The sequence below is a fragment of the Carassius gibelio genome, chromosome B15 (genome assembly GCF_023724105.1).
Source record: "Carassius gibelio isolate Cgi1373 ecotype wild population from Czech Republic chromosome B15, carGib1.2-hapl.c, whole genome shotgun sequence".
Lineage (NCBI taxonomy): Eukaryota > Metazoa > Chordata > Actinopteri > Cypriniformes > Cyprinidae > Carassius > Carassius gibelio.
In genome coordinates this window covers 8,056,879-8,081,014 of record NC_068410.1, presented here as the reverse complement: position 1 = coordinate 8,081,014, position 24,136 = coordinate 8,056,879, and the positions used below count along the sequence as shown (strand labels likewise).

General features: G+C 36.6%; 2 protein-coding genes across 12 annotated transcripts in view; both read right to left on the bottom strand.

Moving 5' to 3' along the window:
- LOC127972725 (neurobeachin-like) overlaps positions 1–17,526 on the bottom strand; it is a 247,688-nt gene extending 230,162 nt beyond the window's left edge. For all 7 annotated transcript variants that reach the window (XM_052576455.1, XM_052576457.1, XM_052576458.1 and 4 more), the window contains exon 1: positions 16,890–17,526. In XM_052576455.1, coding sequence (XP_052432415.1) covers positions 16,890–17,150 — 261 coding nt within the window. In that variant the 5' untranslated portion in view covers positions 17,151–17,526. The remainder of the gene's footprint in view (positions 1–16,889) is intronic.
- Positions 17,527–19,671: 2,145 nt separating this feature from the next.
- Positions 19,672–24,136, bottom strand: part of LOC127972727 (stAR-related lipid transfer protein 13) — an 82,198-nt gene continuing 77,733 nt past the window's right edge. For all 5 annotated transcript variants that reach the window (XM_052576464.1, XM_052576465.1, XM_052576467.1 and 2 more), the window contains 9 exons: positions 23,963–24,133; positions 23,462–23,621; positions 23,067–23,265; positions 22,751–22,964; positions 22,439–22,559; positions 22,056–22,292; positions 21,735–21,952; positions 20,616–20,792; positions 19,672–20,497 (listed from right to left, as the gene is read on the bottom strand). In XM_052576464.1, coding sequence (XP_052432424.1) covers positions 20,380–20,497; positions 20,616–20,792; positions 21,735–21,952; positions 22,056–22,292; positions 22,439–22,559; positions 22,751–22,964; positions 23,067–23,265; positions 23,462–23,621; positions 23,963–24,133 — 1,615 coding nt within the window. In that variant the 3' untranslated portion in view covers positions 19,672–20,379. The remainder of the gene's footprint in view (positions 20,498–20,615; positions 20,793–21,734; positions 21,953–22,055; positions 22,293–22,438; positions 22,560–22,750; positions 22,965–23,066; positions 23,266–23,461; positions 23,622–23,962; positions 24,134–24,136) is intronic.

Below are 24,136 nucleotides of genomic sequence, written 5' to 3'. Positions count from 1 at the left end.
TCCCAAAGAGTTTCATTTTAGTTATTATGCTACTTTAGAATACAACTGCATGTTTATGCAGCTTAGTACTGTAGGTTTTGAAACCGAGCCGAAGACTATTGATCTACTTCATAGTCAGAAACACAAATGTTTGAATGAATGAATTAGTGGTGGGCCGTTATCGCCGTTAACGTGCTGCGTTAACGCGAGACTCTTATCGGGCGATAAAAAAAAAATATCGCCGTTAATCTATTCTCAAAGTTGGGTTGAGAGCTGGGTCTATATTAATCAAGCTATGATTAATTTATTTTATATAACTGACTCGCTGAGGACAGCCTAACAAGATGCTCAGGACAGTTGACGGGACACTGCTGCGCATCGTCACGAAAGCTTATCTTTCTCACGTGTTGTTAAGTCGTACCGCTTGTCGATTTAAACATTAAAGCATCCAAACACAAGAAACGGAGAAGCTGAACGGAGTAGCGCGTGCCGTTAGGTGCGCATGAGAGAGAGAGCCGCGTATCACGGACAGCGACACTGAACTGAGCTCTCTTCTGCGAAGTTCACCTCGAAGTCCCTCCTGCATCCGAACGAACAAATACAAATCGCAGTTTGAACAAACAGAAAGATGTGAACAAGCCCAATTCAACACCACGGTGTTCTTGTGTTCAGGGCTCGCGCAGAGAAAGGCGTCTCGAAACACTTGAACATCGAATTTGCTTATTTTTGCTCTTGTGCCGACAAATACATACAAAATATGTCAAAATACCCACCTAGGAAATTATGCTAAAAAAAAACTGTCAGTTATTTCTTAAGTGAAAGTAAACAGTTGAGGAAAAAATGGGATGTGTATTATATTGGATGCGTTCATGGTCTCTTAGGGCCGTTTCATAGTCAACGCATCTGTACGCATACGCGTCCCCGAGACTACGCATCGTTATGCTTCGGCCGCCATTATGCGTCGGTGCGTAGCCAAATGTGTCGTCCTAGCTTTTGATACGCGACGCTCCGATTCACGCAAAACTATGCGTTGTCGGTGGGGGCGACATTGCAAGTATTGTACATTAATTCAAGTATATTGTGTTTACAGAAGAAGAAGGTTTGAATACATTGGCGGGCGAAGAGGAAAAATTATGCGAACTTATACTTATTCATCGACATTTATACGATAGTTCATCAGCAACAGAATACACTCCTCTTCAGTTGCCATTGTGATCTGAATATCACGCGACCCGACTCTACTTATATCACCCGACTCTACTACCCCCTGTTGCGTGAGCGGTGTATTGCATACACGCATCACCCGTGACGCTTGCGTTCACTGTTTAGACTATGAAAGGGAGCGCGTCGCTCGCGTTGCTTGCTCGCGTTTCTCGCGTTGACTATGAATCGGCCCTTAAAGGGACACTAAGTAGGAATTACTCCCATCTAGTGGTGAAATTGTATTTTGCATTCAAACTAATTTTGCTCTCCAGCGCCTCGCTTTTTCAAATGCGCGTTGCATCTACGGTAGGCGATATGTACCAAAAAGCTTTGACGGGATGTCTTCTAATAGCACTTCATCGAGTTTTCCTTCAGGTGAACAGGTGTGTTATTTCAAACAAACTGCAACATGACCATAAACAAACGAATGTTACAGTATGAATTACTGACTGTGGAAAACATGAAATATTGTAATTAGTAGTTATGTCTTCTTTATTCGTTATATTTTCTGAATTATATGCATTGTTAGATATAAAAAAAAATATTATAATATAGATTGTAACACTGACTTACCTGTCGAGAAGAAAACTGGCCACTTCAGCGTCTCTTTTGAAATCTTTATCAAGCATTAGCTCTTTCCACCTAGAAAAAGCTTCCCCGACATTAACTCTTGTTTTCTGTAATCTACGGTCACGTTTCCTTTTACGTTCTATTTTTGACTGTTTTGGCGACGATGTTTTCTTCTCCTGTGGCGCGGCATATGTATGGTCCATAATAAGAATGCAATCCAGACTTTTAAACTTGCCGGTGCAGTTTCAAGCGCCTCTCACTGCTCTGCACCTGCGTTTCTGGCTCTGACCGAAAACGCGCTGTGGAAACGCATTGGCTTAGTACTTTTTGTCCCTCTCTGCTATTATAGTTTTGCAAGATGGCGGAACTACATGGAAGCCTCCGTCGACCTACCCGTCCCATGTATATAAAGATAATAAATTCTTCATTTACAAGGATTAGTTTAAACATTGGCATAGGTATTTGTACACAATTGAGGGCATATTTATGAATAAAAATATTGATTTTAGATAATAAAATACCTAAAAAGTTACTTATTGTCCCTTTAAAGTGACCGCGTCTAATTTAGCTACTGGCTGCTGTAATGTTAATCCAAGAAAATGAAGAAGAAAATCACTCACTGCTCTTGACTGCATTTCTTTGTAGTTTTAACAGTCAAACCAAAAATTATTCATAAACCAGATATACTTTTTCATATATATAGCAAAACTGTAATAATGTGAGAAATGTTGAAGATGTCTGAATAAATGTAAGTTTGATTGTATATTTCATTTTTACATTGAATACTTTCCAGTGCTATTATTTGGTTTCTGTACCTTGACACCTACAAACTTGAAAAAAAAAAAAACCTTAAACATTGGTGTGAAACAGGAGTAATGTTGTTTGCACCTTGTGCAATGTGGAATTAGTTTACAGCTTTTTCAAGCACTTTGTGATACATTTTGGAAACAGGAGATGAGCCCCTTTTCTAATGCGCCATCTAGCTTGATAAACCCCTTCTCAAAGACTTACTGTTTGTCAAGTTTATTTGGGTAACACATATTCTGAATACCTTCGGCAGAATTCGAATGAGCCATTTTAATCTAGATTAATCTAGATTAATCTGGATTAATTTCAAAATCACAGTGAGATTAATCTAGATTAAAAAAATTTATCTATGCCCACCTCTAGAATGAATACAATATATAATATATATAATAATTAGTGGGATAGATTATATTACAAAAATTTGTAACCCTTGGTACATAAATGTGCCCACACAAATGAACCTTTTTAGATTATTGTAGGAATGATTTCCCTTAGATGGACAAAAAAATATATACAGTTAAAAGAAACAATTATTTTATTAAACCAATATTATTATTCTTCCACTGTTCAATCAGCGTTTATCATGACAGATTTAACATCACTACGATTTCAGAGCATTTTGATGTCAGAGAGCAAAGATGCCAACTGAGGTTTGCTGTACATCATAAAGATGTACAGGATTAAGTTGACATCATATCTTATAAAGACGCCTTTTGTGATGTATAGCGAGAAAAGATTGAGCTACAAGCGTAAAAAAGCTTAAAAACATTTAGGAATAAGCCAAAGCAAGCCGAGATACTGTCTGCTTGGATCATAAATGTACACAACATCACTTCTGCAGGCCCACATAGTTCAACGAGGGTGATGACTCACCAGCATAAAAGAGCTTCAAAGCCACATAAATATAGCCAAGTACACATCAAATATAGCATAGTCAGTGTGGGTATGTGTGTCTAACACAGCGGCCGCTCGTCATGCAGGTAGCATCCAAATGATGTTCCTTTTTGCATTAGCCTTTGTCCATTGAGGCTCTGAGGAATTCAGACAGCCCTTTTGCTAAGGCAGACAGGAAGATAATGCACAATCACTTCCTCCCCCAGAGTCACAGAACATAAGAGAGAGGAAGAGAATAAGGGGATGGCGCCATGATATATTTATTAGGACTATCCAAAGTGTCTATATTCAAAGATAGTATGAATCCTGTGACTCAGAGTTTGCAAACTTCTTAAAAGTGTCTCCTAAAAAAGGAGCAGAAATCTGACTTTGGAAGTTTAAAAGTGAGGCAATACGGCAGTGAGGTCTGCATCTAGCTGTGCTCAGACATTAAAATGCACCCTGCATTTGAAATGTGACATATAGGCCTGTTTCAGAACGTACACAAAAGCAAAGAATATTTTTGGGGTTTTTTTCAACTGTAAGCAATTTTGGAAAATAAACACTCTCAGAATATATTTTTACTATCTTACAAGTTTGGCAAATTTGTCTGCCAAGAATATCACAAATATTTATACAACTGTGTCATTTCAACCATATTATAAAGTCATATGTGTGCATTTTTATTTATTTGTTTGGAGGAATACAACATGCCTATGTTATCCTTTTCGGTAGCTGAGAAGTTGATTAACTCTTTTGTCTTTTCGCGCATTGACTACTGCAATGGTCTTCTAGCTGTGGTATCTAAATCATCACTGGATAAATTGCAATATCTTCAAAATTCAGCTGCTAGAGTACTATCTGGGGTCAAGACCAGGGACCATATAACTCCAGTCTTGGAGTCCCTGCACTGGCTACCTGTTAGGTACCGTATTGATTTTAAAATCCTTATGTTGGCCTATAAATCTCTACAAAATCTGGCACCTGAGTATTTGACTGACTTATTAATCCCCTACACACCATGTCGCAATCTGCGCTCCTCTCAGAGTGGTCTATTGGTTGTTCCGAAGACACGGCTTCATACGTGGGGTGACCGAGTATTCTCTGTCTATGCTCCTTAGCTCTGGAATTCTCTCCCGGCCGACATCAGGGAAGCAAATTCATTAGTGACTTTTAAATCTCTTCTTAAAACATTTTATTTTAGGATTGCTTTTACGTGAACTTGATTTTATGCGTTTATTTTCTTGTACTTACATTGTGTTTATTCATTTGGTGTTATGCTTGTATGTAAAGTGCTTTGAGAAAGCTACTTTTAAAGGCGCTATACAAAAAAAATATATATATTACAGCAATTCTAATATACACACACATGTATATATATATATACATACACATATATATACACATATATATATATATATATATATATATATATATATATATATATATATATATATATATATATATATATACATACACATATATATATATATATATATATATATATATACATATATATATATATATATATATATATATATATATATATATATATACACACATATACACATACATACATATATATATATATATATATATATATATATATATATATATATATATATATATATATATATATATATATATATATATATATATATATATATATATATATATATATATATATATATATAGTTAGTTAGTTAGTAAGTTATTTTAATATATTTATCAAAATATAATAAATGTTATTACATTTTTATACATAAAGTGAAAAATATCCAGATTTTTTTCCTTTATTTTCTTCACATATAATAAGTTTTCATCTCAAAATGTTATGTCTGAGATGAATATGCTTGAGATATTGCTTAAGCTTTCTTGGTAAAAAAAAAAAAAAAAAAAAAAAAAAAAAAAATTTATATATATATATTAATCCACACACTATCAGGAAAAATTGTTGTATGAAAATAGGTGCTCACAACTGTAATTCTTTTCAAAATGTAACAATAAATAAATAAACATGAAATCTGTTTAAATAAAAATCAACCCTTTGGATTTGTGCAGTTGAAGAAACTTGAAGAAACATATTCTTGACACTGAGCTATATCATCGAAACACATTGAAAATACATTATAAATCTATTTATCAACACAATGCAGACTTTTATGAAGTAACACAAAGTAACAGACATCTATCGAGTTCCATACGCAGCGACACAAACAGTAATTCTCACTGGTTATTAGTGTATAGCTACACTTTATGGTTCAGGTTCTTTTTTTTTGTAGATTTATGACAGATTTTCATAATTCCTAATATTGAAAGAAACTCTACTGCATGGCTGCATTGTGAAATGGGCCTTAGGTCTGTCAAAGGAATCTAAAGGGCCCACGGGAGGAAGCCCCTTATAAACATCATATGTTTGATCTTGTGAACTACACAGTAAATAAAACTACCAGCTTTATTTCAATGATTGGAGACATTGTGCCTCATTTCTGATGTGCCGCTTGCCAGCAAGAGGCAAAACTGGGGCAACATGAATTTTAAATGCTTCCTGTGAAGTACAAAAGCCGTGCGCTCAAAACACGGAGAGTGAAATCTCCCCCTCAAGCCATCTCCAGCAAAAAATAAGACACGTTTTTGGTAATAAACGGATTCCAGTGCCTGCAACTGATATGAGACAATTTGGCCCTTCCGGAACAGACCTATCTGTCAACACCGGCTGAGGAGAAACAGAGGGCTGATGCAACGCAATGATCCCCGATTGTTCCAAAAATGTCAGCTTTTCATCATCACTAAATCCTCCGTCTTGCGGAGGGCATGGACGAGGCATGCACGAGAGATAGGCGCACACATGCCCGGGGTCCTCCCAGAGGTCCGGGGCTTTACGCGAGCTGCTCGCGCTCTGCTGCTCAGTGCCTGCTGTTCTGTGAGATCAGAGATGGAGTTGGTGGGGAGGAAAGCAGAAGCCATGGAACATTAACTTCATTTTAAGCTCGAGTCCCACAACATAAACATCTTCTCAGTATTGGACTTCAGTTTAATGACAAATTGAGACTGATGAAGGACATTCCACCACTTAAAATAAAAGATATAGAATGGCACTGCAGTGTGACACAGGTACAACAGGTTTAACTGTACAGACATTTTGGTTATAGGGATATGATTTATTGTTATTTCAGAACTAATCTGATTGATGTGAAATCTTTGTTAATACTTTAATGGAATGCATATTTAAAAAAAAAAATGTACATGATTCAAATACCATACAGTAATTTAATAAACTGAATTTGAATGCCTACAATTCATATTATTTCCGCCCAAAATAATCTATTGTCATGTCATGGCTGAAAAAAAAAAAAACACGCATTCACTAGAGAGTGAAATCACTGTTGTCATTGTCAACAATAATTACTAATGATCCAAGTTATTTCAATCCAAGGATTTGTGCCTCAAACTCCTTTCCAATTTGTCCATTTCTAAAAGACCCTTCCCCTCCCCCATATTCTCTCTTTGTTTTAAATGCACACATCATGAATCACTATTACAGCCATTTACTTTCATTATGAGTCACAAAGACTTCAGAAATGCATTACACTAAACATATTATGTGCAATGTTAAAAACAGACCAAATGCTGCTAAAATGTCCTTCAAAAATAAGCCCAACCAGTCCGGATAGCAATGCATTGTCACTTGAGAGTGCAACAGATGAGGTCTGATTCTGGCTAATTCGTGATAAGCTTTATGTATGTGTTGCCATCAAAAAGAGAATTTCTGGATTAGCTGTGTCATTTCCCATTTTCTAAAGGCAAATGTGTATTTGCTGAAGCAACAGTCCTGTGTGTATCATTCCAGAACTCTACACACAATGCCAGAGGACTGTGACTAAAGCTTTGGACACAGTTACACTTTGTGCCTGACAGTAACAAGACTCACTAGATCTGCATGAAAACCACAACTCTCACATTAACCAGCAAATTTCCCCATGAAATCAGCAGATTTAATTTAGCCGAACAGCTGTTTCACTTCCAAACCCCTGGATAGCCATTATTGCCTTGACTGCTTCTGTAGTCTTGTGCATCGACTGCCCGTAAGGTCACATTTGCATGGTCTGCTATCTGCACTCGTGCATGAATGGAATTGTTTGGAATACAGCTTTGGAGAAGAGTTTAAAAGGTGAGCTTGGAACTTTTTCGCCCCCCACCCAAAAGTATGGTTTTATATTAACCTATTAATAATGTTGATGGAAGACACTGCATGACTAGTTCAGGTAAATGTTAACACTTTAGCTTCTGGGATATTAGCTAATAGTTAATGGAATGATCAGAACATTCCTGGTTATCTTTGTCGCGGAAAATCAGTGATTAATCAGCTCTTTTCTGTTAAAGGATAAGATAATTGCGCACTGATGTAAAATCATATCTTTCCCTTACGCTCACCTAGGCTGCATTTATTTGATAAAAAAAATAATGTGAAATATTATTACAATTTAAAATAAACATTTCTTATTTTATATATTTTAAGATGTAATTTATTCATGTGATGGTAAAGTTTCATTTTCAGCAGCTATTACTCGAATCTTTGGTGTCACATGATTCTTCAGAAATCATTCTAATTTCTCCCCGGGCACCGCAGCATAAATGGCTGCCCACTGCTCCGGGTGTGTGTTCACAGTGTGTGTGTGTGTGTGTGTGTGTGTGTGTGTGTGTGTGTGTGTGCGTGTGTGTGTGTGTGTGTGTGTTTCGGATGGGTTAAATGCAGAGCACGAATTCTGAGTATGGGACACCATACTTGGCTGAATGTCACTTAACTTCACTTATTTGTTGATTTGGTGCTTAAGAGTTTTTTATAATTATTATTATCAATGTTAAAAACATAAAGTTAAGCTGCCTAGTATTTTTGTGGAAACTCGCTTTTTTCTAAATTATTTGATGAATTGAAAGTTCAAAGAGCATTTTTTTTTTCTTAAACAATATAGGTATGTTTACTGTCACTTTTGATCAATTTAATGTGTCCTTGCTAAACTAAAGTATTTAAAAAAAATTAAAAAACAATAAATAAAACTTTTAACAGAAAAAAACAAACTTTTTAACAGTGTATATGTATAAAATATGGAATTGCAAAAAGGATTTTATTTTCTAATATGTTTTTTGAACACTGAGCACTGTCACTAGTCAGAAATACAGATAGTCCCGCCCCCAGACTCACATCATTGGTTGAGTCTATGTTGCTGTGTCAGAATGGTCAGGATATAAAAACTGTGTCTCTGTGTGTGTGTGTGTGTGTGTCAGGGAAATCAATCTGAATGGCTTACTTATAGCCTCTTAATATTAAACTAGCACTAGAAAAAGTGTTTAACATTGAAAAAAACTGCACATTTCAGCTTAAATATCGACATTAAAAATCAACATTATGCTAATGTAATTAGAAACTAAAAACTGAAAACAAAAATTAAATAATTAACTATGACATTAAGTTGAATACTGAAAAGCAAATAAACTTGCATTCATATGCTATTACCACAGTCAGAAAACAGCTCTTTAAATCTAATGAATGCCTGCTGAATGTTTTGACGGAGGTTTTCATGCCTACCCCAGGTATTCTGTCTTTATCGGCAGCCAGGAGAGCTGCTAATCCGTGCAAACGCACAGCGCAGTGGGGAGACAGTAACAAACCTAGAACCTCATTACCAGCGTTCTGGCAGTAAGCATGTCTGACCTCTAAAAAATTAGCTGCTCTGGCCAATTCCACACAGTCTGCTTATGAATTTGGGTTTTAAAACCTATATTTCATCTGGGACAGCGAGAAGAGTCAGAGCAAATGCAGGTCAACACTTTATCAGAATCTGGGGGCTTCTCAATACTGCAGGTAGCAATATCAAGGACCAACAGAACTTTATATTAGATAGCAGAACAGAGAGAAAAATTTGTCCCAAGTGAGGCACAAAGTCACAACGGCAGAAATAAGTCTGAAAGGGAACTGCTAAGCAGTTGCTAGGGCACTGCTTGTTTGTTACTTATTTTTCACATTTAGAAATTGCTAGTAAATAAAAAAATCTGATTAGAAAGTATTAAGATTATGTCACATTCATTTACCATTGTTGGTGAATTTTCGTAGGCAAAATTAAACTGAAATCCACACAAATTAAATTGGAACAAAAATTCTAGAGCATGCACCTTATTGGCCGGCAAGTTTCATAAAGATTTCACTACTGTAATCACACCTTAAATGACAAACACCTTATTTACGGTTAGTAGTTGAAGTAAAAGTAATGAGAGAAAAACTACACAAAAAAGAAACTAAACTACATTTAGAAACTATTTTCACTCACACATTTAAGGTAAATTCACAAATAATTGCATAGGAACAGGTTGAATTAGACAATACATTTTTTAAGTAGAAAAACTGCATTAGTATTTTCCTGTAAAAACATACTACAGACTGTTTTATTTACAACTTCAAAAAAAGAATTTTTTAAGTGTATGACAGGGCGTGCAAACTTTGACCCAACACTGAGAATAAGTGCTCATCTATGGCACATTTCTTTTAAATCAACGAATGAAAGATGTCTCCACAATAGCAGGGTGAAGGTGGATGTCATCTCTTCCAGCTCTTTGATTAATATTGCAGACCTGCACCAAACAACCAGAACAGTAGATCCAATCGCCATTTATCAATGTCCATCCAAAGATCGGAAGCATTCTATTTGACAAATGAAAACCATTCCATTTATGCCATTTATGCCATTTATTTGTATTCCACTAACATACTTTAGTCTCTTGACTAAAGTAAATCCAGATCACATGAAGCAGCAGTAATTTTTAAAGACAGGATGATTACACCAAAAAAAAAAAAAAAAAAGCTTTCTGTTCACATTAACCTAATTTAACAATTTTTCAAGCAATAAAAGCTACCTACAGGGTGAAACATTTCCGCTTTATCTGTATGACAGCTTTCATTTCAGACTTCTCGGCAGAGGGAGATTAACGACAGACTCGTTCTTAATTAGCCTAGATAAGGCACATTGTCAAGACTCAGTCTTGTAGCACACGATTGAGAACCCGGAAGATCTGTCTCTATGCTGAAGGTTCCAGTGTTCACGTCTGTGGAAATGACGGATATTTGTTGTCGATTAGGTCTCTGAAAAGCATTGTATAGGAATCAGACTGGTGAAAGGAGTTAGAAGCAGCAACATTAACCTCCGAGGTCATTATTATGAATGAACATACAATTATACAGATTTGGAACAACATTGTTGCGTGAGTGAAAATGAGAGAATATTCCTTTTTTAAGTGAAGCAACATTAAAGTAGTCAGATATATATAGTACATATTTGGTATATTTCAAATCTTTTGAAGCTATACAACCACTTTGTACGAGGAAAAGACTCAAATTGGAGGCCATGGGTTCTTGTCACCACGTCAAGCCTGTGCCATATGAGCCATTTTTTATTTGAGAGCTGCATAATGGATGAATGATTCACTCTCAAATGAATAATATGAAAGTGAAAAATACTTTGATTTCAACCCTGTGGTCACTATAAATTGTTGCTGAATGCAAGAAAGCTGTGTAAAGCCTCTTTTTGTGTTTCATAGATAAAAAAATAACAGCATGTGGGTTTGGAATGACATAAGGGTGAGTAAATAATGACAATTGATATTTATGGCAGAACTAACACTTTAACTCTAATGGACACATTGCCTGTTTCCTATATGGTCACTTTCACTATGAAAACTTCAGACTGATTCTATTGAATCAGTCCAAGTTCATTTGAAGATTTCATGAGCTTTCACTTCACAGAGCGTCTCAGAATGTTCTCCAAATAACCTTACGAGGCAAGACCATGTACTTTGGAACCACAGAGTAGCCACTAACCACAGTTCAGTTGTTCAGCGACTATTGCTTCTGCCCAACAAATCTTCAGCCTGGAGAGGGTAGACAAATATAAAAGTGTGTGTGGGGGGGGGTAATGTAATCTACACACTTCAGTTTGTGCCGTGAGCATTCGCTGATAAAATATTGTACTTAAATATAGTAGCAATGCAAAATTGTCTGAGGTATTCTAGTTCAGGTGGAAAATTGTTTATAATGCTGTTGCTGAATACACAAAAAGCAAAGATTCAAAATACAGCAGAAATATAATCTACACATCAAAGAAATTGAATATAGTATCCATCTCTTTGAGAAAAACAAGACCTTTTGAAAGCAGACAATGCTCTGTACACATATTTGTCTTTCTGCTCCATTTGTTGTGCGACTCTTTCCCAGGGGATATTTTCCTTACAAAAGACAAAGGTTACACTGGACAAAATGCATTTGCGAACCCAATGTTCCTATTTTTCTTCAGCCATTTGCTGTTTGTGCATTGGATAGTCATTACAGTACCATCTACGCATAAGCATGAAGCAATTATCAATGTAATGGAACAGAACAGAATGTTTTTGTGTTTTGTCCCTACAATGAAAGTCAATGGGATCCGCTGTTGTTTGACTTTCTGTCTACAGATGAAAATAGCATTTGGAACAAAATGCGGGTGACTGAATGATAACAGAATATTCATGTTTGCATAACTCAGAACACGGTATCAACCAGGGTGTTTCCTTCAAGGAGGCAAAGGAGACAGTGCCTCTCAAAAAAAACTGAATGAGAAAAAAAATACATATTACAAAAAACTGTACAACAGAGTCACCAGCAGATAAAGTTACAGCAGGAGTCCATGTATATCATGCCTCCCCTAAGCCCATTGAGTTTTAACAGACCACTTAAAGCATGCCGTGGGTTTGCTGGAGGGAAACTAGGAATGAATGGGTGATTGACTGGTTATGATCGGCTGTGATTTGTCTCATGCGATAACAACAACACCCTGGAAAACACCCACAACAATCATGGCACTGTGTTTTGCATGGGCATCTTGCATTATTCTTTTTGTACTAAAAACCTAATTTAAGACCATGTTGTGCATACACTTAGAGTTCCAATGTTTCTTTCTTTAAATATGTGGATTTATAATTTAGTGCTCAATCATACTTCGAAAACTACACTCAAAGGCGAAGATCAGATGAAAAAAAAATCTAGACATCTGGTTTTTATTTCATTAAAAGGCCTTCATAAAATATAGAATTCTACTGGCTTGATTCGCAGAGTTCTACAAAAAGCTTTTTTAGCTCCAGCTTTGAAAAGAGTCTCTTTTGCAGTTTGTTCAAATCCTTGACAGAGCTTCTTAATTGTTAATGTTCTCTGTTTCCTACTAGTCATTGTTTCACCACCCACAGGTCTGAGTTTTAACTCAAACAGCTCAAGAGTAATAAATAGCAGCATCCTTGGACAGAGAAAAAAAGGGGGGTTGGAATTTATATTGGGTTTGAATTTCACACCGGGTGCCTAGTTCTGTTAGATAGAGTCTGGCTTGCCAGCTCTTCCTAGGTGTCTCACCTGGCAGACTGATGGCCCTATTTCCTTTTCCTGCTCGAACACATCATCCTGTCCAACACAGGGATGTCCGTGACACATCGCACTTCCGGAGTGACAGAGTTGCTTTGTCAGAGTCTCTCGGAAAAACCAGGTACACAAGATTTAAAGTGTGCTGAAAGGGACAAACAAGGTGTAACATCCCCTCTGTTTGATTCTTTTGGATCAGATTTAATGATACAATAAAGTCGAGTGAGTGTGTTGCCTATAGGTCAAAACGACCAGAGTAAATCTAGCGGGATCAATTCCATTACACATCTCTGAGTCATTGCACACAAGAGACTCCAGCGATCAATTCTTAATCGAGACATCACAGCAACCACACTACTGTTCTTCCCATATACTGCCTTTCCGAGACGCTGAAAAGAAAAGGATTGCGTTAACACAACAACAAGATGATTATAACTTTGAATCTTTCAAAAACGTCTCTCAATCAGCTCGCTTTGACAGTTACACTGTGACTTGTGAGTTGTGAATTTGTCTTTCTCGGATCAAGAAAGGTGAGATTTGCCTTATGTGCTGGTCTCACTTCACTGTTTCTCAAGAGACGTCCGGGTTGTATTGAGAGTATCGTAAGTCCCTCAGAGTCACAGGACGATGTCTTTGCCCCAACTTGCCAAGGGCTGGAACAAGTCTTGTCTGCCCGTTCTGATCTCGTCACTCCCCGCTGTGACAGAACGGCCTGTAATTAATCTCTGGAGCGGTAACAATGAGACTGCAAATATCAAGGTTCAGATTCGTAGGGGTTAAGGCGGTTTGGCACAACGGAGAGCTGGGCCTGATTCACCCTGGTGACATTTCTAACATGATGAGTTAATAAAAAAGAGAAAGTGGTTGAATCTATCATGAACTTGGATGAAACTGAGGACCAAAACATTTAGTCAGCTCTTCATTATGCTGATCTAACAGTCAAAAGCACTTTGGCATCAAATTGACACTGTAGTAAAAAAAGACATAATGATAGCCATTCTTACAGTGTTGCAGAAAATTGTAAATATTTCTTAACCTTTGGTGGCACAATGGAGTATCACTTTTGTCTTAGTGATCTATTAATGTAAAAACTGATGGCAACATTCAAAACAGTCAAAATATTGAATTATTATACCTAAAAGTGTTGTGTAAATGCAGCCACTTCTATGTATGGAATCTGTTTCCAAGTAAAAACAAAATTAATAACGTTATTGCGACTTTTTATTTAAGAATTCTGACTCTATTTCTCACAATTCCAAGTTCATATCTCGCAGTTTGAATTTGTTTTTCACAGGATAATGATGAGCCTATAACACATAATTTAGACTTAATTTCTAGCAATTCCATATCTTGCAATACTGACTTAACATCTCGCAATTACCGTATTTTTCAGACTATAAGTCACACCTAAGTACAAGTCGCATCAGTCCAAAAATACGTATAAAAAAAAATATATAAGTCGCACCGGACTATAAGTCGCATTTATTTAGAACCAAGAACCAAGAGAAAACATTACCGTCTATAGCCGTGAGAGGGCGCTCTATGCTGCTCAGGGTAGACTACAGGAGCACTGAGCAGCATAGAGCGAGGCTGTAGACGGTAATGTTTTCTCTTGGTTTATTTATCTTGGTTCATTTCACTCGGTTCATGTCAAATTAATTTTGATAAATAAGTCGCACCTGACTATAAGTCGCAGGACCAGCCAAACTATGATAAAAAAGTGTAACTTATAGTCCGGAAAATATGGTACTTTTTTCTCAGAATTGTGATTTTGAATACAAATACTGCAATTCAGAATTTTTGATATACTGTAAGTTTATAACACTCTTCTGACTTTAATACTAGCAGTTAAAATCTCGTAATTTTGAGTTTTAATTTTGCAATTCTGTCCGTTTTTTTAGAATTCCAAGCTTACGTCTTGCAATTTTGAGTTAACATTTCCCAAATCTGACATTTTTTTTCTCAGAATCATGCGTTTATGACACAAAAGTCTGGCTTGATTTCTAGCAAGTCCTACCTTGCAATTTTGAGGTATCTCAGTATTCTGACTTTTTACTCAGAATTGCATGTTTATAACACACTTCTGACTTTATTCCTAGCAATTCTGAGTTAAAATCTCGTAATTTTGAGTTTTCATTTTGCAATTCTGTCCCTTTATTTAGAATTCCAAGCTTACGTCTTGCAATTTTGGGTTAACGTCACAATTCTTACATTTTCCTCAGGTTCAAAAGATCACGACACAAAATTATGACTTTATTTCTAGCTATTCTGTGTTTATATCTTGCAATTTTAAATTAACAACTTAAAATTCCGTCTTTTTTTTTTTGAGTTTATATATCTTTCGAGACTAATATCATGGACAAAAGGATCTGTCTGTATCACAAAATGCATTTCATGTTTAAGAAATGTTTTGGTGTATTCCGTTCTTGCAACAACCCTACATATAAGTACTTGTTAAAACAAACAAAAAAAGCTACTCTCTCTGTCACTAAACCGGCTAACTGACTGATCAACAATGTTTATGAAAATACAAGGTGGCTGAAGAACCCTTAGCAAACGGTGGCTGAGGGAGGGGAAGTAATTATTCCCTCCACTGTCAAATCAGAAATGCACCCTGGCGTGCCGTAAACAGCAGCACCTGTGAACACAGGAACAGACCTGTTGTCTAAATGCTGTCAGCATCGCCTCTTTGACTCACCGTGAGCTGCTATTGCGCGAGACAGACAACAGTCGCAAAAGAACCCTCTGGTTTTTTAATTCATATTCCAGAGGCCAGAACATCTGTATTTGTCAAATCGATCACGTTTACTGAAGATCCCAACTAGGAGAATAATCATCATAATATGGTTAGTCTTTTCCTACAGCTCTGTATGACAGCATTTTACTCAGGTAATTAAGAATCACAACAAGTACAAAACATCCATAACACCAGCGTTAAAGGATAAGTAATGTTTGACCGAACATCCTGGTGCAGGTCTTGTGTGTTCCACGAAAGCCTATTTTAACACATACTCAGCAAATACTAGACTATTAATGCAAGACTAAAGTGCATTAGCTAAACACACATGCAGTGAATCTGCCTGTTTTCACAGTCAAAGATTGATCATAATGAAATCTAAAAATTCTCAATGTGCAACACAACAGGAAAAATGTCTCAAAACACTTGCACTGACACACAAGGACAAACTTTCATTGCCATTGCCCCTTTACTGCATAATGCTTGCAGGCTAGCATTGTATGTTGTGAATATATAAATATAGGCCTCTATTCCAGATGGCATTAGAACTGCTGAAGCTCCATACTTCATTTCCAAGGAAATAATGTTGATTATGCTTTTAACACTGAATACAAACAGGTTCTATTCTGGGTTGGCAGGTACTAATAAAGATATGTGAGATAAGGGTTTGAAAAAAGAAGACACATAAATTCAATTTTTAGCCCTGGTTGCGCATCTAAAAATCGCTCTTTCAAATAAAGTGAGACAAATTCGATTACATCTCCCCCACAAAGTACAAGTTTGTGGTTGCTGGAAAGTAATTATACAAATATTCTTTTTTGTGAATTTTTTTTTTTGTTGTTGTTGCTGTTGTTGAAGAACATTTTGATTTGTCGATTTGAAATACACACATAGATAAACACATAAACATTTATATAGCTATCACTATATACTAACATATATAGTGAGATTGTGCCTTGTTTCTAAGGATATTTAGATATTTTCACTGAAGAACAAGACTGATTTTTTTTCTGTAGCACAGGTTGCATGTAAACTACAGTAAGACACTTGTTTGGTTGCTGTTAGTAAGCACAACAGACACTTTAGCATATGTCAGTGACTGTAATGAGCACATACTGCATCCTAATAGGCTACTCGCGATCTGATACAGCCTATATCACAGCATCATTCATTCATTCAATGTTCAAAATCAAAAGAACTAGAATCGTTCAAAGCGCTTTCAAAAATGCCGTCTATTAGTTCAGTATGTTTTGAAACACAGTCAGCCACAAGAAGTGTCACACTTACCAGATTCAACACCGTTTCCACTATATCTCTATTGCTGACCTCGCCGACTTGAATGAGACCGCTGAGGACTGCGAATTTCGTCTTGATATTCCGAATCGGAACCGAGGGGTTTATCACCCCGGCCGGTAGCACCACCGATCCGGAGCAGGACATCATCATGTCACCGGTACCGGAGCCCGCGGCAGCGGCGGCTCCGTGCTGCCTGTGGCCGGGAGGAGGTGCTCTGTCGCCCGGTGTGGCCACCGACTGAACGCTCGCCATATCCTATCAGCCGCGGTGTTTAAAAACAGCGCTGTATCATCAAGAACAGGAGGTGTTTTGGTCAAATCAAGTTCGATGAGATATCTACAGCCACTTTAAGGGGGAAAAGAAATCTCCGACAGTGATTTAATATCCACCGGCTGTGCAGTAAGAGTCCAAACCCATGTGGCAGGTTCACAGAATACACTACAGGTCTACAGATGCTCCGCACACTGTACTTCAGCTCCCGCTTCCCTCTCTGATTTGTGTTCAGTGATGTAGTATGTGGGTTTGCATTACCCAGCTGGGTGTACCGATCAAATGTTTCTCATGCTGGGAAAACGCCCTCTATGTGCAGTAGACTACCGAAGGCTGCAGTGTGCGTCCTGTCTGCACCTTCATGGGTCGAAGGGAAGAGACAGATCACAGATGGATCCTACCGATCAAACAGGTAAATATGGGAAGCTAGGCGGAAGCAGAAGATCTTTAGATACCGGGCAGCAGTCAGCATGAGCCCATTTAAAATAAATGACTTTTCCTCCAAAATAGATAGATAGATAGATAGATAGATAGATAGATAGATAGATAGATAGATAGATAGATAGATAGATAGATAGATAGATAGATAGATAGATAGATAGATAGATAGCATTGCTAAATGATAGCTTTGCCATAATGACTGTAATATATTTATTTATTTATTAATAAAAATATATTTAGCTATAAAAATCACTAATGCTATATTAATCCGCTCATCCTCATTGATGAAGGCCACTCTAAAATAAAATACTTTAGAATATTTTACTGAAATGATGGTCATTATCTTCACCTACCTAAATAACTGTGACGGACTGCCTGTAAATGACCATGACAAAAGACATATGTTAAGTAATAAGGTGCAATCAATACATTTAATATATGTGACATTCCAGTAAACCATACTGCACTTTTAAATTATAGCCTATATGTGCAGCTACTGTTGTGTCTTTGTTAGACCATTTGGACATTTCGAAGTGAGCAATAACCTTCACAACCTCATGAGAGAGGGTTTCAAACTAGTAAATGATCAGGACTTATAAAAAGTCTGATTATATTACAGTGAAATTAATGAGGTTATTAAGATTTTAGAATGAACTGACAAATGTTGGACCTGACTTGATTACTTCTGATCCATTGCCTGCTGAATGATCAAATCCAGCGTACTGCACAATAAACACGAGGTGTTGTGCTTCACAAAATTTGCTTCACGTTTAAACTGCTGATTAACAACGACCATGATTTTGTTTGTTTGGTGGTTTAGTGAGATCAGTGTGGATCTTTTTGTGAATCTGTCGTTTCACAACTGTTTTGATTCACTGTGGTAAGCAGACATTATTCTGTCAGTCTGATGCTACTGTATATAAGCCAGACAGTTCACAAGCTGACAGAGGCCATCTGATGGATTTATTCTTCGGCAGTCTGCTGAAAACCACACCATGAGGTTTGATCTCTGAAGACGGTAAATGTGTGAGATACTGTGTCTGTGTCCATCTGTAATGCTGTCAGATGTTTAGAAAACCATGTACATTTATTTACAGCAACAAAGTGCTGTCCAAAGTTTATTTGATGTCATCAGTGCACTTCATTGTTATTTAAACATGCATTAAAATAATCCTGTTTTATTTGAGGCATTGGTGTCACCAATTTGAACATCCAGACAAATTCTGTGTAAAAGCATTTAAATATCAAAACAGTAAACAAGCCTAGATATCTGTTGAAACTGAGCAGCCTTTATAGATAGATAGATAGATAGATAGATAGATAGATAGATAGATAGATAGATAGATAGATAGATAGATAGATAGATAGATAGATAGATAGATAGATAGATAGATAGATAGATAGATAGATTTACCAATAAAACTGGCAGTCATTGAGAGGAAGGGAAATTTTGTCATAGATAAACACTGACATCTAGTGGATAACAGAAGTACTTCACCAGTTTCAGTACGGCAGGTTTGTTTTATACTACTATTGAAACGTTTTGGGTCTACATTTTTTTTTAATGTCTTTGAAAAAAGTATCTTATTGCACACCAAGAATGCATTTATTTTGATCAAAAGTACCAGTAATGATGTGTAATATTACAATAATATTAATATTACGATTAATTAGTTTGTCTTTATATTTTTTATATATATTTCAAGTTGGTACAAAAGAAACTGTTTCTTTATGTTAAAAACCAGTTGTGCTGCTAAAAAAAAAGTTCTTGGAATCATTTTTCTTCATGAATGGATTTATAGAAAGCTCAATCTTTGTTATAATATTGATAAATGTCTTTATTGTCACTTTTTTTTTTTTAGCAATTTAATGCATACCTGCTGAATAAAACTATTGATTTCTTTCAAATAAATAAATAAAAAATTTACTGAGCCCAAACTTTAGCCCAGGTAGTGTATGATTTTGATAACGGTTATGTTGTTATTTTTATGAAAGGCTGATATTATATCAATAATCATGCAGGGAGAAAATAAGCATCAAAATGACAGCAAACGAATAAAAATGAATTCATTTACATAGTTTAATTAAAAATCATTGTCTCTTTGTCGTTAATGCAATCCAGTACTACAAAAGCAGGTCTGAGAAAATCAAACCCAAGTCATTTTGTCCGTCTTTTAAAACAAGCAAGTACAAATTCCATATTATTACACCCATTCATGGACAAACATTAAAAAAGAAACAGAGAAAGCAAAGTAACTCAGCTTACAACTGAGTAACATTATGTACCATATGAATTATACTGATATCTGTGCAAAAGGAGATATCAAACACATGTATACATAATATTCATACAACATGAGCACTTAAATATATATTTATATAGTCTATACAAGATGTGTGTATAGATACACACATTCACACAAATACAAACAAACCCATACATGGACATGCGGTGCATGCATGTGCAAATATAGCTTTCTTTTTTTAAATAAAATATATGCTTCCCAGAAGCACTTAAGAGCTTAGGTGACCTATACATTGTATAAGATCATATGAAAGAATACAATAATTATAATACAAATAACAATAGTTACAATAAGATAATATTAAAAAATGACAAGCTAAAGGTACATTGGTAAGTTGACCACATTCCCATTTGGGTTTATTACCCAGACGAGGCAACTCTGCCCATTGTGCAAAAGGGCAGAAATTTATCAGGGTTCATAGACTCACAGAACTGAGATTTCAGTTTCCAGAATGAGAACAAGGCTCAGATTTTTGTTTCTGGACCCTCTGTGTGGATTGGCTGGAAGGAATTGCGAATACGAGCGGCCTCAGCGGCGCAAAGGTGTCCGAATGCTTTGTTATACCATTCTGGAGCTCTTCCCCTGAAAACAAAGTGCAGAATGTTACCACAATGATTTGTATTCATTTCTATGAGCAATGCAGCTACAGTCAGAGAATTCTACATGTGTGTGTGTGGGTCACTCATCTATATTTACTCACTTCAGGTCCACTCTGCAGATGTGGGTGAGTCTGGACTTGCCGGAGCCACAGGGCTCCAGTAAATAATTGGATTCCATCACTATAGCTCTGATGCCCCCTATAGGCGGACAGTCCTCATGTTCAATAGACAGGGACACCAGAGAACATGTCCCCCGCGGCAGATCTGTCCTCCACGACCTGAGCACAAACACCAGTGTAAGTTTATAAAACACTGCTGCAGTACACAGTAAGCTAAAGAAGTAAACTGTGATCTAAACTGTAAATGCATCCAGCCATCCTACTTTAACATTTTCTACCAATACATAACTCTATAACACTGTATAACTTTCCAGTAATTCTTATTTGCTTTGTAAGGATATTTAAAAATGGTTTTATAGGAACTGTTAGGAATATAAGATACAAGATAGATATTATAGGTACAAATCCATAGAAACATGTATTCATATGCTAATATATATTCATGTTTTATTAATATTACTATTTTTAAAAAATATTTAGATTTTTTGTTATTTTTCATTATTATTATTAGTATTATTTTAATTTCTGTAGAATTTTTTTATGACATTTTCGCTAATTTCTGACTTTCCCAGGTGTGGAACTGACAAACTTTAACATAACATTAAAAAATCGCTGCATACATCGGTTGACTTTCCAGTACTTTATAAAAATCATTTTACAGACACTTTTAGGAATTATATTCTAAATCTATATTATATATGAAATCTATAATAATTAATATATCAAATATTGCTAGTATTAATTACATATATATTAAATATAATAAAAAAATATAATAACATTTAACATGCATAACATTTTAAAAAAAACAAGGAATTTTGGTGATATATATGAATTGATTCAATAATGTTGCTAGTATTCACTTCAAATATATATAATTACATTTAAAAATGTATATATATTTCTTTTTTCTTTTTCTTTTTTTTTTTGACAAATTTACTAATCTACATGACTTTCCAAAGTCTGAAACTACCAAAATTTACCAGCATTCCCAGGTTTTGCATGACCGTGGGAACTCGTATCTCATTCATTTAACCACTGCTCCATAAATCCTTAAAAGCAAAACAAAAAAAACGGAAGTCCCTGAGTGAACGGACCCACCTGAGCACTACAAAGTCTCTGCTGGGATGAGGAGGCATACAGTTGAGGACATATTGGAACACTTCTGTCTGCCTGTCCAAAACCTCACACACTTTCCAATTCATCAGGTCCACGTCCCACAGGTGGCGTTCCCGAAGAACACGGTTTAGAACCACTGATGGAGGGGCTTCCACCTCCACTGAGACCCGCCAACGCCGCAAAGGGTTCCCATCACCCACCTAGAGTTAAACAAAGAACTTTACTTAGTATTTATTCATTATTAGTATTATTAAGATTATCTGTAATGTTTATGTCCCGTTGTGCTGAATTTTCCAACCGCACCTTCTTATAGGACAGCTCTGTGTTGTCGGTGCTCTGGCAGGACACCCAACCTTTGGCCTTTTCCCGTGATTCTTTGAGAAGACCCTGTAGCCTGGCCTCCATGAATGCAGGCCAAGAGCCTTCATCTTCCCCCTCGTCCTCTTGATGTTTCCCCTTGCAGAGCTCCTCTATTGTGGGAGCCTGAAGCTCGGCCTCCACATAGGAGTTTTGTGATTGTGTCACCATTTCATGTGGAATCTGAGGGAAATTAAACAATGCACAGTCTGCTTTAGAGATAATTGAAAAGGCAAATAAAAACAGAAAATTAGATTTGTGGTTGTCCGGTATTTGAAGGAAAGTATGTCAAATCATCATCATTTGAAATAGATGCGTGTGTTTCTCACCTCAAACAAGCGGTTGCACTCTGTGATCATGTGTGCAAGGCCCTGAGTGGCAGCCAGGTTTTCATTCAGGTCCTTTTGGTCTGGCCTCCCTGTAGCATACTTTTTCTGCATCTGCATAGCTCTGTTGACAGATTAGAAAACTTTTTATTTTATTTTACATAATATAGAACATATTAATTATAAAAAAAAAATATTGCTGAAAGCATTGCTTTAAATTTTACAATATATATACAATTTATTTTTGGATGGATGGATGGATGGATCAACCTTATATATATCATAGTAGACTGAAAGAAGTAGACTGTTATTTACTTTGGTGCAAGATTGTCCTTCTTCAGGATGTTGAGATGAAAAAGTGAAGGTGCCAGACACACTGCGATGTTCATGGGTGTCATTTGGTTCTCTTGCACGGAGGAAGTGACATCGCTCAGGAAGCAGAGCAGTGTTTGCAGTACCTCTCTGTTTTCATCTGACATCAGCATGATGGCTGCCTGCACAGCTTGTAAGCGCTGCTCTTTGGGCACATCTAAAGAGGAAACAAGGATCAGATGACTAAAGGAAGTTTGTGCTTTCTTCTTCCTAAATTCATGAGATGGATTTAGGAGAGGAGTTAAGAAGTGTTTCTTACATTGGTAAATGTGTAGGAAGGTTTCGCCCAGTTTGCTGGTCAGAAGTGGCTCAGGCAGATCCCTGAAGAACTGTTTGACCATGTCGGCCACATCGTACGCAGACTGGTCTTCATAGTTGACATCATCTGGAGAATTCTCATTCATCTGTCTGAGAGCTTGGATACGAGACTTCACCCCTGACTTGCGAAACAGACCCACCTAAGAAACGGGAGAATTTTCTAGTGAGAATTTTCTATTTGTTTTTACATTTTCAATAAGAAATTGGACATTGGAAAATGGTCGCTACATTAACATTTATTTACTTTATTTAAAAGAATATTATGATACTGTTTTCAGACTGTTATTAGATTTGTATACAGTTGTACTGCTGATCTGATGACTCTCATTGACTAACCTGATCGAGGCATTGGCTCCTGAGGTAGCGCAAAGCCTGCTGGATACCAAGAGGTAAAGGTTGACCGAAACGTTGAACATGCACAATCAGTGGAACCCCGAAAACATTCTTTTCCTTATAGTCTGGAACCTTCATCCTCTTCATAAACTTTGGCACAGACCTGAGAGATACAAAATAAAAATGTGTGGGGTTTTTATACAATTTAAGCATCTGTTTCCGCAAGCTTTTGTGTGTGTGTGTGTGTGTGTGTGTGTGTGTGTTTTATGTTTTGGGAGTTGTAAAGTCATCAATACAATTGTAATACTGAATAATAATGAACAGTGAAGTTTTCATCACAAGTTTTTAACTGCAGAGTGCAGTAACAATAGTGACCAGTAGAGGAGGAATGGATCCGTGTTTACTAGCGTTTATTTACTGCTAGTCCCAACTGAGCTTTAAGCCACAGTAAAACAATAACATAAAATCTCATAGCATCTGTTAATTTTTCCAACAGATACTTACCAGGTCCAGCCATGTTTGTTGGACATGGAGTACTTCTCCATAATGGCAGTCAGTCGGAGCAAGGAAAATTTCTGTAGCATGCTAAGCTGGGCCGCAGGTTGGCTGGTAATCTGGAGAGAGGCGACCGAATGGCTGAGGCGGTTGGAAATCTGGAAGCTTGGCCATCGCAAGCTA